The sequence below is a fragment of the Dendropsophus ebraccatus genome, chromosome 7 (assembly GCF_027789765.1).
Source record: "Dendropsophus ebraccatus isolate aDenEbr1 chromosome 7, aDenEbr1.pat, whole genome shotgun sequence".
Classification (NCBI taxonomy): domain Eukaryota; kingdom Metazoa; phylum Chordata; class Amphibia; order Anura; family Hylidae; genus Dendropsophus; species Dendropsophus ebraccatus.
This window is the reverse complement of record NC_091460.1, coordinates 114,609,743-114,626,033: the sequence shown is the minus strand read 5'-3', so window position 1 is coordinate 114,626,033 and position 16,291 is coordinate 114,609,743. Positions and strand designations below refer to the sequence as shown.

At 42.7% G+C, this 16,291-nt stretch overlaps 1 protein-coding gene and 1 non-coding gene across 3 annotated transcripts in view; one reads left to right on the top strand and one right to left on the bottom strand.

Moving 5' to 3' along the window:
* Positions 1 to 1,763: 1,763 nt before the first annotated feature.
* The window catches only part of LOC138796975 (N-acylethanolamine-hydrolyzing acid amidase-like), a 28,494-nt gene continuing 13,966 nt past the window's right edge, over positions 1,764 to 16,291 (top strand). For both annotated transcript variants that reach the window (XM_069976737.1, XM_069976736.1), the window contains exons 1-6: positions 1,764 to 2,079; positions 6,199 to 6,363; positions 9,107 to 9,233; positions 12,312 to 12,402; positions 13,302 to 13,378; positions 15,230 to 15,402. In XM_069976737.1, the coding sequence (XP_069832838.1) occupies positions 1,856 to 2,079; positions 6,199 to 6,363; positions 9,107 to 9,233; positions 12,312 to 12,402; positions 13,302 to 13,378; positions 15,230 to 15,402 (857 nt within the window). In that variant the 5' untranslated portion in view covers positions 1,764 to 1,855. The remainder of the gene's footprint in view (positions 2,080 to 6,198; positions 6,364 to 9,106; positions 9,234 to 12,311; positions 12,403 to 13,301; positions 13,379 to 15,229; positions 15,403 to 16,291) is intronic.
* On the bottom strand, positions 3,085 to 3,275 carry LOC138797952 (U2 spliceosomal RNA). Its single transcript, XR_011364039.1, has one exon. It is a non-coding gene; the product is annotated as a U2 spliceosomal RNA (small nuclear RNA).

Genomic DNA, 16,291 nt, shown 5'->3' with positions numbered 1-16,291 from the left:
GTTATATTCTGTCCAGATAATTTACAAAGCACATGGCCACTCTTAGAAGGCTCATGGGGTCCTATAGATATTAGACGTCCAGAGAAGGAGAGGTTTTCTATGGGAATTTGGTACTGCTCTGGACAATTCCTGTCTCAGACACATCAGAGAGCACTGTGTCAGGCTGGAAATAAAACACCACTTCCTGCAAGACATACAGCAACTGATAAGTATGGGAAGACTGGAGATTTTTTAATAGAAGTAAATTACAAATCTATTTAACTTTCTGAAACCAGTTAATTTCAAAGGAAAAGATTTTTGCCGGATTACCCCGTTAAAGGACAAGTGCCATGAAAAACTTTTTCCCAGTAATTGAAGCACATTACAAAGTTATATAACTCTGTAATATGCTTCAATCACCTATCTGCCTCCCTTCCCTGTCTTTTCCCCCCTCCACCCCCCACCAGGAAGTGTCCTGACTCACACAGACCTGATTACTGTCGTCACTGTCACCAAGCTCTTCTCTCAGCTCCTTCTCCTGTTACACCAGCCTCCCCCTCCCCCTCCTTGTCAGGTGACTCTGCTTGCTCAGCTTATCTTCTCTAGTGACATGACTCCCTCACTGAGTCCACGGCAGCAGGAGAGAGGGGATGAGGGAGCTGCCTATGTGCCGGAGTCAGTCTGAGGGAAGATAAGCAAGTGACATGTGACAAGTGATGGCTTGCAGTTGTTCAGCCAATCGGAGGTGAGCAAGCTGAGTCACCTGACAAGGCAGGGGAGGGGGGAGGCTGGTGTAACAGGAGAAGGAGCTGAGAGAAGAGCTTGGTGACAGTGACGACAGTAATCAGGTCTGTGTGAGTCAGGACACTTCCTGGTGGGGGGTGGAGGGGGGAAAAGACAGGGAAGGGAGGCAGATAGGTGATTGAAGCATATTACAGAGTTATATAACTTTGTAATGTGCTTCAATTACTGGGAAAAAGTTTTTCATGGCACTTGTCCTTTAACTCAAAACCTAATCTGTGCCACATGTCATCATTTCTCTCTCATGAGGTGAGCCCTAGCCAAAATATATGTTGCCTAATGGATTACCAAAGAACCCCTTAAAGGGGTTATCCAGTGCTACAAAAACATGGCCACTTTTTCCCCTCTCTTGTCTCTAGATTGGGTGAGGTTTCAAACTCAGTTCCATTGAAGTAAATAGAGCTTAATTACAAACCACACCTGAACTGGAGACAAGAGAGGGGGAAAAGTGGCCATGTTTTTGTAGCGCTGGATAACCCCTTTAAATCCTCCAAGCAGTATCATTCAGAGTATTTGAAATCCATCATGATAGGACTATTTTCTTCTGGGGATAAAGCTCTTTTGCCACTTCTGAACAATGATTGTTGTCCTTATTGCACAGAGTCATCGTCCTGATTCTGTAGATTATCTCTACGTGTAATGGGGCCCTAAGTAAGCAGGCTGTCCCTTATTGGTTGTGAGAGGAGTATTCATTATCTAGGCCCCAACCAGTGATTGACATACCAGGCGGATTGATTTGTCCCTGTGATATTTGGACATCCATGGGTATATTTGCAGGGTACCCTCATTTATTGTACCTATCTTTACATAACCTCATTTTAGGTAATGTTCATTCTAGGTAATTCATAGACACAATGATTATGAAAGAAGTAATGTTTGCCTCTAATCTTGGGACCTTGACACTAGAGTAGCATGGTGTATCACTACACATTTTACACAACACCCATATGGAATGTCAGTAGGTTTGTATAGTGCATGTCAGTTGAACTCTGCTCATGTAAACAGTGACTACCCCCACAATTCTGAGTAACTCACATAAATAGCTGTGACAGACCCCTAACTGTGTACATTCACCATGTCAGCTGTGTTGTGGATCAAGCTTATTTTCTCTGCTATGCTTTGGGTTTTTATTTTTCTGTCATTCGTTACTTGTTCCGTGTCATCGACCTCTGAAAAAAAGGACTATGCGGCACCGCGATATAACATAAGCTTGGATGACAAGGCCGAGGATCGCTGGGCTCATATTTTGAAGAATTATAACATGACTGGGCTCAAAGAAGACCTAGATATTTTATTAGGGTAAGTTTTTTAAAATTATACATATTGTTCAGGGTTTTACAATATACTGTACATCTATAAAGTGAAAGGTATAGTTATATTTGCAAACATACTTTTATTTTCAAAAATTTTCCATATAACGTGCAAGCAGATCATACAGTCATCAATAAGATAGCATATAAATAGCATACTGAAATGACAATACAATAGCTATGAGGTTCCAAAGCATTAGATCAAAGATTCTCATTAAAGTCTGTGGTGAATTTTAAATGCAAACAGAAAAACAACCACCCCCGCACTCGCAGAAACAGGGACTCGCACCCACCAATCATATATGCTTCCCATGCTTAGTCAGGAATTTTAAGGACACCTAAGGAGCCCACCACATCTGCCCTAAGGTACCATGTTGTGTTTCGGGAAAAGGCACCATCACCTTCCCAATCTCTGTTTGGTCTATAAAGGTGACTATAAATGTTTTCCATTTCTTGAAAAAGAATTTCGCCCTCTGTTCCCCAAACGGTTCGGCATGCAGCTGATCCATCCACAAATAATGTCTAATTTGTACCAGGAAATGCTCAGTAGAAGGCATATCGCTAGTGAGCCACCTGGCTAATAGGCACCGTTTAGCCACTAAGATCCAAATATGAAAAAGGTGAGTAATGAGAACATCAGGTGGAGAAATATGTAAAGTTACAAGGTGTGGATCGAGCGGACAGGCAAAAATGGAGTTTACTTTTTAGCCAGTCCAACATTGACGTCCAGAACAACTGAACTATGGGACAGGAGTATAATCCATGCTCCAAGTCCGTTCCTACTTCTCCACATTTAGCACAGGCTATAATCCTATCCGGATGAGATGGAGTCCTAGGGAAAGTGAACCCATAAGTTGCTTTGTACATTATATGAAATTGGGATTCCCTCCATTGCTCAGAAATAATAATCGATCTAGTCATTTTCTATCCGTTAAGGGCTTGGACCGTTAGATCCAGTGGCTACTTATTTTCCCAGTATCTTTTTTTTTTTTTTTTTTTGTGCACGGAACCTGGAGGCACTGCAATACCAGGTCAATGCCTGGAGGGGACAGAGCAAGTTCCTTTTCCATTTCCCTGTTCTAAAAATCCATTTAATATATGGTCCCTAGATAAGGGACGTATCAGATATTAAACTGATAAGAACAGATACTACACTTGATCTTAGCCAAAAGGCAGAGAAGCAATATTTTTTCCCAGTATCTGAGTAGGGATGCAGCCGTCCCTTTGGTGGCAGCGTTTCTAAGGGTCATATACAGGGTGGAGAGAATGTGCATAGGTGTGGACACCATAATAGAAGTGGAGATAGGATTAGAGGATAACTCTAAGCTGAGATTTCGTAAACGTGATGTAAAAAAAAACTATAGATCTGATTATAGGCCAAAAAATTACTTGTGCCCAGACCATATTTAGTCTGTAGTTCAGGAAGGTCAAGTACAGTTCCTCAGTGGTGCACACCAGGTCAGAGACTCGTAGAATGCCTTTGTATCTCTATTGTACAAAAAGAGGATTTTGTTTTCCCTGGGGAAATGCAGGTTGGTGCCAAAGGTCAAGAAATGCACTTACCTCCCAGGGTAGCCCCAGAAATTTCCGGCCTAGTTGCCAAGCTTTGATGGACTCTTGGAATAATAGGCTAAGTCTAATATCACGTGGCATGTCTTATATAAAGTGTTGAAAAGAAATCCTGGTGAACTAAAGGCCATATTACACTTAATGATTATTGGCCTTACTTGGCAGATTACTGGCCATTATGGCTGATAATCATTTAGTGTAATAACGCATGATGAAAGGCCACGATCAGCCGAAATACACAATGTAGGCTGATCAGGGTAAGCGTCAGCACAGGGCTTACCCTGGAAACTGCCGAGGCCCACACCGCCTTTAGGGTCCTGGTGTTCTAATGTTCAGCCCACTTACTGTAGTGCAGAGTGAGCGCTGAACATCGGAAAAAACAGGAGACAGAGCAGGACCTTCACAGAGAGAGAAAAAGGTGAATAACCTGATGACATTACCCAAAGGTCCTCAACCTTACAGCGTGGAGAGCAGCCCGAGAAGACTGAGCTGTAAGTGCTGTGTGACAGTGTCTGAGTGCGTCAGTGTTAGTAAGTCAGTGTCAGTCAGTCAGTGTCTGTGTCAATAATGTGTGCTTGTGAGGTTTCTCAAGTGATAGTGCATGATGGGTGCATAGTGGATGGAGACTCTATCGCCCGAGGGCCTGCAGAAACCTGGAGCTGGCCCTGAGGCTGATGGTGGTCTTTCAGCATGTTGAATGGTCCAGATTTGTGCAGCTCTGTGCAATAGGAGCCGCAGCAGCAGAACGCCAGTGACTTCAATGGGCCTCCCGCTACTCACCGCTCGATGTCTGTGTGTGTAATAGCCCAGGCAGTGAGCACGGAACAAGGGAGAAGCGAGCGCTGAACTGACAGGTTGGCACTCGCTTTCTCCGAAACATCCATCCGCGTAATACGTCCTTTACTCAACTGGTGCCCTACAAATTCTTATTACATTTGGCTAAGGCTACACTAAGACTTTTTGTAGCGTGAAACAATTGTTGAGGTTGTGGTCACAGATCATCGATTGTTGCCTGTTGGTCTGGTGAGATTTATTGTATTTGAATTTAATTGTTAATTTAATTTATGTTACGGGATAATTGTGGGTGGTTATGCTATGGTTTTAATCCCTTTTCATTACCACTTAAGGATGCTGGAAATTTAATTCTATAAGCAATAACTCGATTGCTAATAGATAGAGATAAGTGACCCTCGAGCATTCTCTCATTCGTCTGAACTCGAACGCTTAGTATTTGAATACCGGTGACTTTAGAAATTGGATGCAGTCCCAAGTCTGTCTGGAAAACACAGATACAGCCATAGGCTGTATGTATGCTTTATAGGACTCCCTTGGACTGCATCTAACTTCTTCAGCCTCTGGTAATCAAATGCCACTCGCTTGGGTTCAGACAAACTTGAGTGTGCTTAAGGTTTGCTCATCTCTGCATGGCTATATGACTTTTCTAAAGTCTTTACATCCAGGGGGTATCTGAATACTGGGAGCCACAGTTTGGACCCAGAAGGGTGACTGCTAAAGCAACCAACTGGTGTTGTTCCAGATACAGAGGTATACTCGCAGCTTGACCATAGACTTTAATAAAACAAGTGTAGCAGAAGTGCATTTTCAGCTTCTGCTGTTAGGCCCATATTGGGTACCAGTGGTAGGTGAGCAGTGCAGTGACGAAGTCTGGGGAAGATTATAACCATGTCCTTTCAGGGATGGAATATGGCCTCATTTACACAATCTGGAGGAGGATCGCGGCACAGTGCAGTCTCCCCGCTGCACGGCACGGATCCCATCCCCCATCGCCGTCTGGCAGCAGACCTAACTACTGTCCCGTGCCAGCTGGATTCACACACCAAACGTGGCCTGGACTACGCTGCGTGGAGAAGATGGCAGCGTAGTCCAGGCCACTTCTGATGAACAGGAAGCCGGGTGGCAGGGGGAGTAGGTGAGTAGTCAGATGTGATGACAAGTTTGCACAATATGCGCCCCTGTCATCTCTGCTGCTGGGGGGGGGGGCTGGTGATCCATGCCACGATCCACACTAGGACATGTTCTATTTTTTTTCTGTGGAGGTCACAGCAAGGATTATGTGAATGGCTGCATTCACTTTAAGGGTTCCAAAAATTTCCGTGGTCGCAGATCCACGACCATGAACAATTTTACAGGACGTGTGAATGCATCAGTAGCAATATAGGTGCAGAGGTAGCAGTTGCACTAGTGCCTGAGAGGCTTTAAAGACCCTTCTGCCACATAAGAAGACATCAGTATTAAAAATAGTAGGTGAAGGACTGAAAAGTTTCTCATTGTCTTGTCCATTTCCCCACTGTCTGTAGTCTACCACACCCAGACATAAAAAGATTTGAGGTAATCATGCAGTTATACTGAGCATTCACTGCTTCTTTCGCCAAAAACTAGGATAAACAGACTAGTATATGTGGATTGATTAGGATTTTTATTATATTCAGAATTTGCAATACTGCATATCCATCTGATATGTGTTAGCTAAGCTTAGTGTTAAGCTCTATAGTGGTTTATTAATATTTTTGTCTTCTAGGTCCCTTGAACTTAAATGGTCCCAACCAGTATACTATTTACTGGCAGATTTTTACCTAGATTTCTTTGCACAAGAACCGTTTGCTGGAGAGATACGTGGAATAGCAAAAGAAACGGGCTTTCTTACAAGTGAAATTGTAATGATGAACCTATTCTATGAATCAATGTAAGTTTTTGTTTCTATTTTGGCTCTTTGAAGCAACATTGAAGAGTTAATTCACTCAGGAAAAATACATGCTTAAACATCCCCCCTCTTGGAGACTAACGATTCATTCCATACATGTCATTATCTTATCTGTCTTTTTCCTCCAGTTTTGAGCTGCTGCTTTCTGCTGAAGACACAGAAATCTGTGTGTGAGCTGTTCACTCCATATCCCTTCCTCCCTTTCAAGGCATCTCATGTAGACAGTGTCTCCCATATTACAGATTGTGTAATAAGGGAGCCAGGGACACTGTTTACTTAAGCTCGAAAGGGAGGGGGAGACAGCTCAGACACAGTTTTCTGTGTCTTCAGCAGAAAGCACCAGGCTGAGAAGTGGGGGAAGGAGACAGAAAAGATAACATGTATGGAATGAATTGTTAGTCTCCAGGAGGGGGGATGATTTAACACGTAATTTACCTGACCGAAATACTCCTTTATATCATTAAAGGAGAAGTCTGGTGAAACTTTTTATTAAAGTATTGTGTTGCTCCCCAAAAGTTGTACAAATCACTACACACATACACTACTACACATACTCTAAGAACTTGACGCATATCTACCTTACCTTATCTACCTGCCTAATATTCAGTAAAGATTACAGAAATCCCTTTTTAGAAACCTTAAAGGAGAAATCCAGCAAAAAAATTTATTAAAGTATTGTATTGCCCCCCAAAAGTTATACAAATCCCCAATATACACTTATTGCGGGAAATGTTTATAAAGTGCTTTTTTCCCTGCACTTACTACTGCATCAAGGCTTCACTTCCTGAATAACATGGTGATGTCACTTCCTGGATAACATGGGGATGTCACTTCCTGGATAAAATGGTGATGTCACTTCCTGGATAAAATGGTGATGTCACGCCCCGACTCCCAGAGCTGTGCGGGCTGTGGCTGCTGGAGAGGATGATGGCAGAGGGACGCTCAGTGTCCCTCCAGTGTCCTGTGTCCCTCAGTGTCCACCTACTATCGCCTGGCCTATTAGTATGTTTTGCTCACATACTTTTCTTCTTGATGTCTATAACCATGGACTGGAGCGCATGTGCAGGGAGATTTTTCTCAGATCCTCTTTTGCTCAGTCAGGTTGGATCGGGACTATTGGTGGACAGACATTTTCAGGTCTCTTCAGAGATGTTCAGTTATGTTCAAGTCAGGGCTCTGGTTAGACCATTCAAGGCCATTCATAATGTTGTCCCTATCTCACTCCTGTGTGGTCTTGGCTGTGTGCTCTTTGTCATTGTCTTGTAGGACGCTGAAGCTTTGATCCAGTCTGAGACCGACTCTGGATCAGGTTTTCATTAAGAATATGTTTGTACTTTGCTTAAAGGGGTTATCCAGCGCTACAAAAACATGGCCACTTTCCCCCTACTGTTGTCTCTAGTTTGGGTGGGGTTTTGAAACTCAGTTCCATTGAAGTAAATGGAGCATAATTTCAAACCGCACCTGAACTGGAGGGGGAAAAGTGGCCATGTTTTTGTAGCGCTGGATAACCCCTTTAATATATGTACACCGCCACAACATGATGCTGCCATCATCACTATGTTTTACTGTAGGAAATTGGGCAGGTGATGAGCAGTACCTGGTTTCCTCCAGACATGACTCTTAGAATTGAGGCCAAAAAGCTCAATCACAGTTTCATCAGACCAGAGAATCTGGTTTCTTACATTTTCAGAGAGCTTTTAGGTGGGTTTCATTTGTCTTTTACTGAGAAGAGGTGTCTTTCTGTCCGCATTGGTGGGATTTAACATTGATGATTGACCTACTTTAAGTTTCTCACATCTGTGTACAGGACCTTTTGGAGCTTAGCCAGAGCGATCATTGGATCGTTGATCACCCCTCTTACCAAACCTCTTCTCTCTTAATTACTTTATTTGTTGGAGTAGCCAGCTTTATACCTGCCTGTTTCTCCATACAATCCTGTCTCTGAGCTTTACAGACAGTTCCTTCCTCCTCATGACTTGTTTTTTGCTCTGATATGCAGCTGTCAGACCTTATATGGGCAGGGGTGTGTCTTTCCAAATCATTTTCTACTGAATCTACTAAAGATGGACTCCGATCAAGGTGCAGAAACATCTCAACGATGATCAAAAGAAATTGGAGAACCCAGAGCTAATTTTCATAGCAAAGGGTGTGAATGCTTATGTCGATGCAAAATTCTCTTTTCAAATTCTCATTATAAGCAGTTATGTGCATATTGATGGGCAAAACATGATTTTTTAAAAACATTTTTGAGCGTAATGCCATAACATAACAAAATGTGAATAAAGAAAAAGAGTCTGAACGCACTGTATTTATTTGCCTTTAGTTTTCCTCTGATTCCAACCACAGACTGTTGGGGTAGGGATCTAAACATAGCTTAAATTTAATATACCTATGTCAATGCTAATGTTTTTAACACTGTTAGGATAGGTTCACACTACGGAATTCGCATGGATAAGTTCCGTCGGATTCTGTGCTTGTACGGAACTGACATGTCTATTCTTTTGACGAAATCGGCCCAGCCATAGAATGGTGTCTATGGCACAGGCGGACATGCGCGAACGGGTACGAGCGACTGAATCAGACAGAATTTAGTCGTGCGGATTCCATACTAGGAACCTACCCTAACACGCTATAACAACATTACATATAAGGTTCGCCATAGTGATATCAATTTAAATCCACTTCTGCTGTTGGTAGTGACCTAATATATATTTGCATTTTTCAGAGCATGCACAAGCATCATAGTGGAAGATCAAGATGGAAATATTTACCATGGGAGGAACATGGACTTGTTCTTTCCATACAACTTTCAAGACGTTACAATAGATGTTGATTTTATTAAGAATGGGCAGGTAAAATTCCTCCATTAATACATATAACTGGATGGGCATAGATTCGTTCGAATTTTCATGATACTGATCACATTTGAGGGATAATCGGCTCGTGTACGTGTAAACGCAGCGAACGATCAAGCGACGAGCGAGAAATCGTTCATTTTGGTCTTTTAACATATTCTCAAATCGTCGTTAATCGTTCACTGAAAATTCGCAGACCTCTTCGTCTAAACAGTCTTTCACCGATTTACCCTATGTGTGAGATGGGCTTAAGCGATCTTTAGACTGAACGATATATCGTTGTGATTGTTTTAACGCTGATCGTTATAAAAAAAAACACATCATCACTACAAAATCGTTAAATGTTTGATCATCGGCGAATCATCGTTCCGTGTAAAAGGACCATTAGTAAATCTTCCCGATAGGAGAAGTCTGGCCAAAATGAAAAATCCAGGGGCAGCAGGTGGTGCATGGACATATTAAAGAATCTATACTTACCTTTCCCTGTGCCCCCCAGCTCATGGTCAGGGCAGGGCAGGACACCTGTACAGTCACTGATTGGCTGGGTAGTACATTAAAAATTTGCACTATAAATTATAAATTCATCATACTTTGTGTGACAATTTGATGAATTTTGTGCAATGAAAACTGGCATAAAAAGCTGTGAAAAATGCACAAATAGAATGTAACATGCAGAACTTATAGAGCATTAAGAGATGAACAGATTGATTTTCAATTTTGTGAGAAAAGGTCAGCATAAGTGGTAATTTATTGTTTTAAAAAGGGGATAACATCATTTCTTACATGTAATTTCTACATATACTGCGCCCCTTGTTGGACACTTCAGGTATAGTTGTGACATCACTTTTTTTTTTTCTTTTTTATTAGAGAAATTGAAGCCTGCCTGATCTACTAAATTGAGGGAAATAGCACTATATGTGCATTTCCCATAATTCGAATACATTAGGAATCTGTCTAACTTTGCTTATCAACCAACAAAACACAGTAATCACTGAACTCAAGGAGAACAGCAAAAAAAATTCCAATGAAGTACTCAATCAAGAGTCTCCACTGATGCCCCCAAAAATTTAAATATGCAAAACAAGAGTCCGTGGAGCCTCAGTTACGAGTCTCAAAACACGGGATAGCCAGATATCTCTAGCCTGTTGCCAACGGGGTGCCTCCATGATGGGGAGAGCACCACACCACCCTGATAAATAACCCCTTAAGTCCCACTCGGTTGCGAGTATTGGAACATAGACAGGGAAACAACAGGGTGGCCCCTTTTGTCAATGTCTAACTCAAGGTGCGAGTATTGCGATCATGACAAGGGCTTGCAAAGGCAGGCTTTCACCCACAGACAGCCGTTTCGGGGTTTTTGCCCCTCGTCAGTGTGGGGTAGGATTCTGGCTAGTTGGGGCAATGAAAAATCAACCAACAAAACACAGTAATCACTGAACTCAAGGAGAACAGCGAAAAAAATTCCAATGAAGTACTCAATCAAGAGTCTCCACTGATGCCCCCAAAAATTTAAATATGCAAAACAAGAATCCGTGGAGCCTCAGTTACGAGTCTCAAAACACGGGATAGCCAGATATCTCTAGCCTGTTGCCAACGGGGTGCCTCCATGATGGGGAGAGCACCACACCACCCTGATAAATAACCCCTTAAGTCCCACTCGGTTGCAAGTATTGGAACATAGACAGGGAAACAACAGGGTGGCCCCTTTTGTCAATGTCTAACTCAAGGTGCGAGTATTGCGATCATGACAAGGGCTTGCAAAGGCAGGCTTCCACCCACAGACAGCCGTTTCGGGGGTTTTGCCCCTCATCAGTGTGGGGTAGGATTCTGGCTAGTTGGGGCAATGAAAAATCAACCAACAAAACACAGTAATCACTGAACTCAAGGAGAACAGAGACTCGTAACTGAGGCTCCACGGACTCTTGTTTTGCATATTTAAATTTTTGGGGGCATCAGTGGAGACTCTTGATTGAGTACTTCATTGGAATTTTTTTCGCTGTTCTCCTTGAGTTCAGTGATTACTGTGTTTTGTTGGTTGATTTTTCATTGCCCCAACTAGCCAGAATCCTACCCCACACTGACGAGGGGCAAAAACCCCGAAACGGCTGTCTGTGGGTGGAAGCCTGCCTTTGCAAGCCCTTGTCATGATCGCAATACTCGCACCTTGAGTTAGACATTGACAAAAGGGGCCACCCTGTTGTTTCCCTGTCTATGTTCCAATACTCGCAACCGAGTGGGACTTAAGGGGTTATTTATCAGGGTGGTGTGGTGCTCTCCCCATCATGGAGGCACCCCGTTGGCAACAGGCTAGAGATATCTGGCTATCCCGTGTTTTGAGACTCGTAACTGAGGCTCCACGGACTCTTGTTTTGCATATTTAAATTTTTGGGGGCATCAGTGGAGACTCTTGATTGAGTACTTCATTGGAATTTTTTTCGCTGTTCTCCTTGAGTTCAGTGATTACTGTGTTTTGTTGGTTAACTTTGCTTATGTAATAACATATTCAAAAAATGTCCTTTAAATGTGATTTTCTACATTGTATTTCTCATTGTTTCTCATTCCCAATTTAAAGGGGTATTCCCTTTTGGGACATTAATAGCATATCCACAGGAAGATATGCCATAACTGTTTGAAAGAGTGCTCTCTCTGGAATCTGCAACTATGTTAGTACAAGGACCCTCAGCCCTAGGCCGGGGTGACCTGTCAGCTGTCATTGGAACCCGCATCTACCAGACATGTCCTGTGGATATCCCACCAATGTCTTAGATGGGGGTAGCCCTCTTACTAAGTTGGACAGACAACAACAACAAGGACACCTACCTGGCTGTTTTTGTGTCTCCTATTTATTATATTAATACACTAGGACACTATGATGAGCCCCATGATACATCAGTAGGGACTTCCATTGTTATAGGATATGTAATAGATTAGAGTGTTGTGGCTTCTATGGTGAAGAGCAACTGCAATGCACTTGTGAACAGAGCTTAACATATTTAGGCCTTATCACTATTTAAAGTCTATTGTAAGGTCCTAAATGACATATTAGTAATTTCTACTCTGTCCTTTAAATTTCAGGTTGTGTACACAGGAACAACGTTTGTGGGCTTTGTTGGGCTTTGGACAGGACAAAAGCCATATAAATTTACTATATCTGCAAATGCCAGAGGTACTTTTATGTCTGCTACTTTGTACAGTATATACACCATTATTAGGCCCCATTCACACAGAGCAAGAGCGGCGGAATTGTCCACTGTGGAATACCGCCAGCCTCTGTGTCATAATGACACCCTATGGGAGGCTGGCGTGGCTCCTCTCTCTGCGCTGAAGAATGAACATGTTTATTCTTCAGCGCCGAGAGATGCAGCTTATGAGCTTCCCATAGAGTGTCATTATGACACGGAGGCTGGCGGCATTCCGCCGCTCTTGCTCTGCGTGCACGTGGCCTTATATAGCATTTGGCATTCCCTCAGAAACCTAGATGGTACTGTGGTGACCCAGGGGAGAACAAGATAATGGAGTGGGGTCAGCTGATACTTGTAGTCCCTCTGTTTGATGGCAGGGAGGTCACAGAAGTCATGGGTGTCTTACAATGGATGGATGAACCCAAGTGTCCCCTTAGGGTTACTACAAAATTGTTAAAGGTAAGGGGCTGCATAGTAGACCTTACCGGGGTTGTCCAGCGAAAAATTTTGAACATTTTTTTCAAATCAACTGGTTTCAGAAAGTTATATAGTTATATCTATAATATAAAACAATCCTGAAATCTTGCAGTTTCCATTTTGACCACTAAGAACTTTGTTCTGTCTCTAGGGGCTGCTGAAAAGTGATGTGTAACACATTACAGTAAAACTTGACGCCAATAGATAGCAAAAACAATAGCAGCCCTGCTTCCTTCTACCTAGCAGAATAACCTTTAAAGGGGTACTCCGGGCTGGGGTCATTTTCTGTGCACGGCCAGGGGTGGATGTGGCAGTGTTTACAAATGTGTAACCAAACAAATAATATAATAATTACAAATTGATCTGTCCAAATCTGCCACTTTACTGAATTATTATTTTTATGCAGAAAACAACATCTCCATGTTGAAGAATGTTTTCTCTCTCATTTTTAATGGAATTCCTGTCAGCTGGCTCATACGAAATGTAAGCTTCTTTTCACATATGCAAATTAATTCATAAATATGCAGACCATATGCAAATAGTTACCAGTTTGAAGGCTAGAATGTTAATTTAGATATAATGTGTAAATTAATATAGAAAAATTAAAGTGTCCCAGTCAGAAGCATTGTAAAAGCTTTACACTATAATAAGTACAAATCTTATCACAGTGGCCCTTTAATAGCTACTGAGCCCGCACTGCCTATTTCAAAGTTTTTCCTACACAGCGTTGCTACTGACTGTACAGGGAACTGCAACAGTCCCATTCACATGAATAGAGCAGTGGAGCAGTTCTCTAAACAGTGGGTAGCCTGAAGATGTGTAAAAGGAGAATTCCGGGCATGGACTTTTTTTTTCCAAAACTGCCAGGGAGGGGTTGGGTGCACAAAACAACTGTCCCTGTCTCCAGCGCTGGTTTCTGCTGGTCCCCAGTCGCTTCCTGGTCTATAGAGGGGATTCAGTGACATTCCTAGCCTGCTCAGCCAGTTTCCAGTCCTGTCTCTGCTGTTGGCTGGCCTACTGGGCCTGACAGGTCATGTTGCAGGTCCCAATCAGGCCTAGAAGTGAACAGGGTACTAGAACGGATAACAGCGGACACCAGTAAAGGTAAGTGCATGTTGTTTTGTTCACCCAACCCCTTGCCAGCTGTTTTGAAAAACATTCCGGACCTAGTTAAATGGGTACTTTTTGATGACATACCTCCCAACTTTTTGGATGGCCAAAGAGGGACATTTGGTACACACGCTTTGAATCGCAGTGGATTTCACGCTGTGACTTCCGCTGCAAAATCCGCCGTGGTTCCCGCTACTGTGAGTTTGAATGGGGTTACATACTCGCATTGGAATTTTCACTCTGCTGCGTGTATGTAAATGGCGCCCCCTTAACAAGCTGCTGCCTGGAGCATACTTTACCTGGTCCGCGCTACGGCTTCATCTGAGGCTTCCAGTTCCCGTAGGTCGCGACAAGTCAATCAATGCCGGGACCTACGGGGGCCGGGAGCCTCAGATGCAGATGCAGTGCCGATCACTGGGATTGGAGCTCATTTATGGACAGGCTTGAGCCTTTTGATTAGTATAGGTCCTTGTAGTACTCAGCCCACTACCACTCAGAAAAGCATATAGACATTAAAGGGGTATTCATCCTCCTCCTGTGAGACTAACCATTATTCCATACTTATTAACTTTTCAGTTCCATCCCCCCAGTTCTAAGCTGCTGAAGACACAGAAAACTATGTGAGCTGTTCACACCGTCTCCGCTCTGATACCCCGCCCCCCCCCACACACACACACTACCACCACCACCACCACCTTCCGAGACAGCACATGTAAACAGTAACAGTGGTTGTCTGTGCACTCTATGATGCCGAGAGGGTTAATCTGAGGTCAAGTTGCTGGTGACCTCACTGTGATTAATCCTGCCAGCAGCTGGCCAGGGACGTTGTTTACATGAGCCGTCTTGAAAGGGATGGGGACATCAGAGGAAAGACCGCATGAACAGCTTACACACAGTTTTCTGTGTCTTTAGCACAAAGAATTACAGATTGTATGAAAAGGCAGCCAGGGACACTGTTTACATGCGCCATTTTAAAGGGGGGGGGAGGAATTTGAGAGAACAGCTCAGACACGGTTTTCTTCAACATCTGAGGAGAATACCCCTTTAAAATGACGAGCATAAATGTTTTGTGTAGGGAAAAAAAATTGCATGGGTCTTTGTAGCGTCTGTGAAAGATGTGAGAGAGATATGGTTATTAAAGATTAAATGTTGCCATGAAGTCATGTAGATGAGTTTGTCATGTATAGTAGTAAAAGCTTTTTATTTACCTTTTTAATCCATCAGACATTGAATGAAGCACCAGACTATGAATCTGCAGTGTTACAGCTATCAAACACACCAATAATTGCAGAGATATACCTCATTCTTGCGGGCGTCAATTCAGGAGAGGGTATAGCTATTACCAGAGACAGACAGTATCCCGCTTATTTCGAACATCTTAATTCCTCGGATGGAACGTAAGTTGCCCATGCCGATGGTTATAATGAATAATGTAGTATGCAATCCTTTTCTTCCTGTCAATTCTTTAATGATTGTTGATGGTTATTTGAAACAACCCACTACATAAGCAGAAACTTTATACAGTGGTTCCTCAACTTACAATTTGAAATACAGCAAGTTTGCAATATACATTCCTAATTTTTTTGTTTGTTATTATGCTGTAAAACAAAGCTGTACTTACCAGAAATCCAGGTCCAGTCTCCTGAAGGCAGATTTTCTGACTTGTGCTCATTGAAAAAAACAGACTAAACACAGGAATTCCGGCCAGTACAGAGAGTCAAGGCTCAATGTGTCCATCAGTCACATGACTGCCTTCTCTCTGTGAGCGCTCCGATGGCCTGGGATACACAGGACTTCCTGTTTTCTGACAGGAAGTGCTGTGTTTTTCATGATTACTAAAGAAAACAATGAATGTAAATTGCAAACTTGCTTTACATCACATCTACAGTCATGGCCAAAAGTTTTGAGAATGATACAACTATTAATTTTTACAAAGTCAAATTTTTAAAATGGCAATTTGCATATACTCCAGAATGTTATAAAGAGTGATCAGCTTAACAGCAATTACTTGCAAAGTAAATATTTTCCTAGAAAATGAACCTTATCCCCCAAAACACATTTCACCATCATTGCAGCCCTGCCTTAAAAGGACCAGGTAACATCGTTTCAGTGATTGCTCCATTAACACAGGTGTGGGTGTTGATAAGGACAGGGCTGGAGATCAATCTGTCATGATTAAGTAAGAATGACACCACTGGACACTTTAAAAGGAGGCTGGTGCTTGGCATCATTGTTTCTCTTCTGTTAACCATGGTTATCTCTAAAGAAACATGTGCAGTCATCATT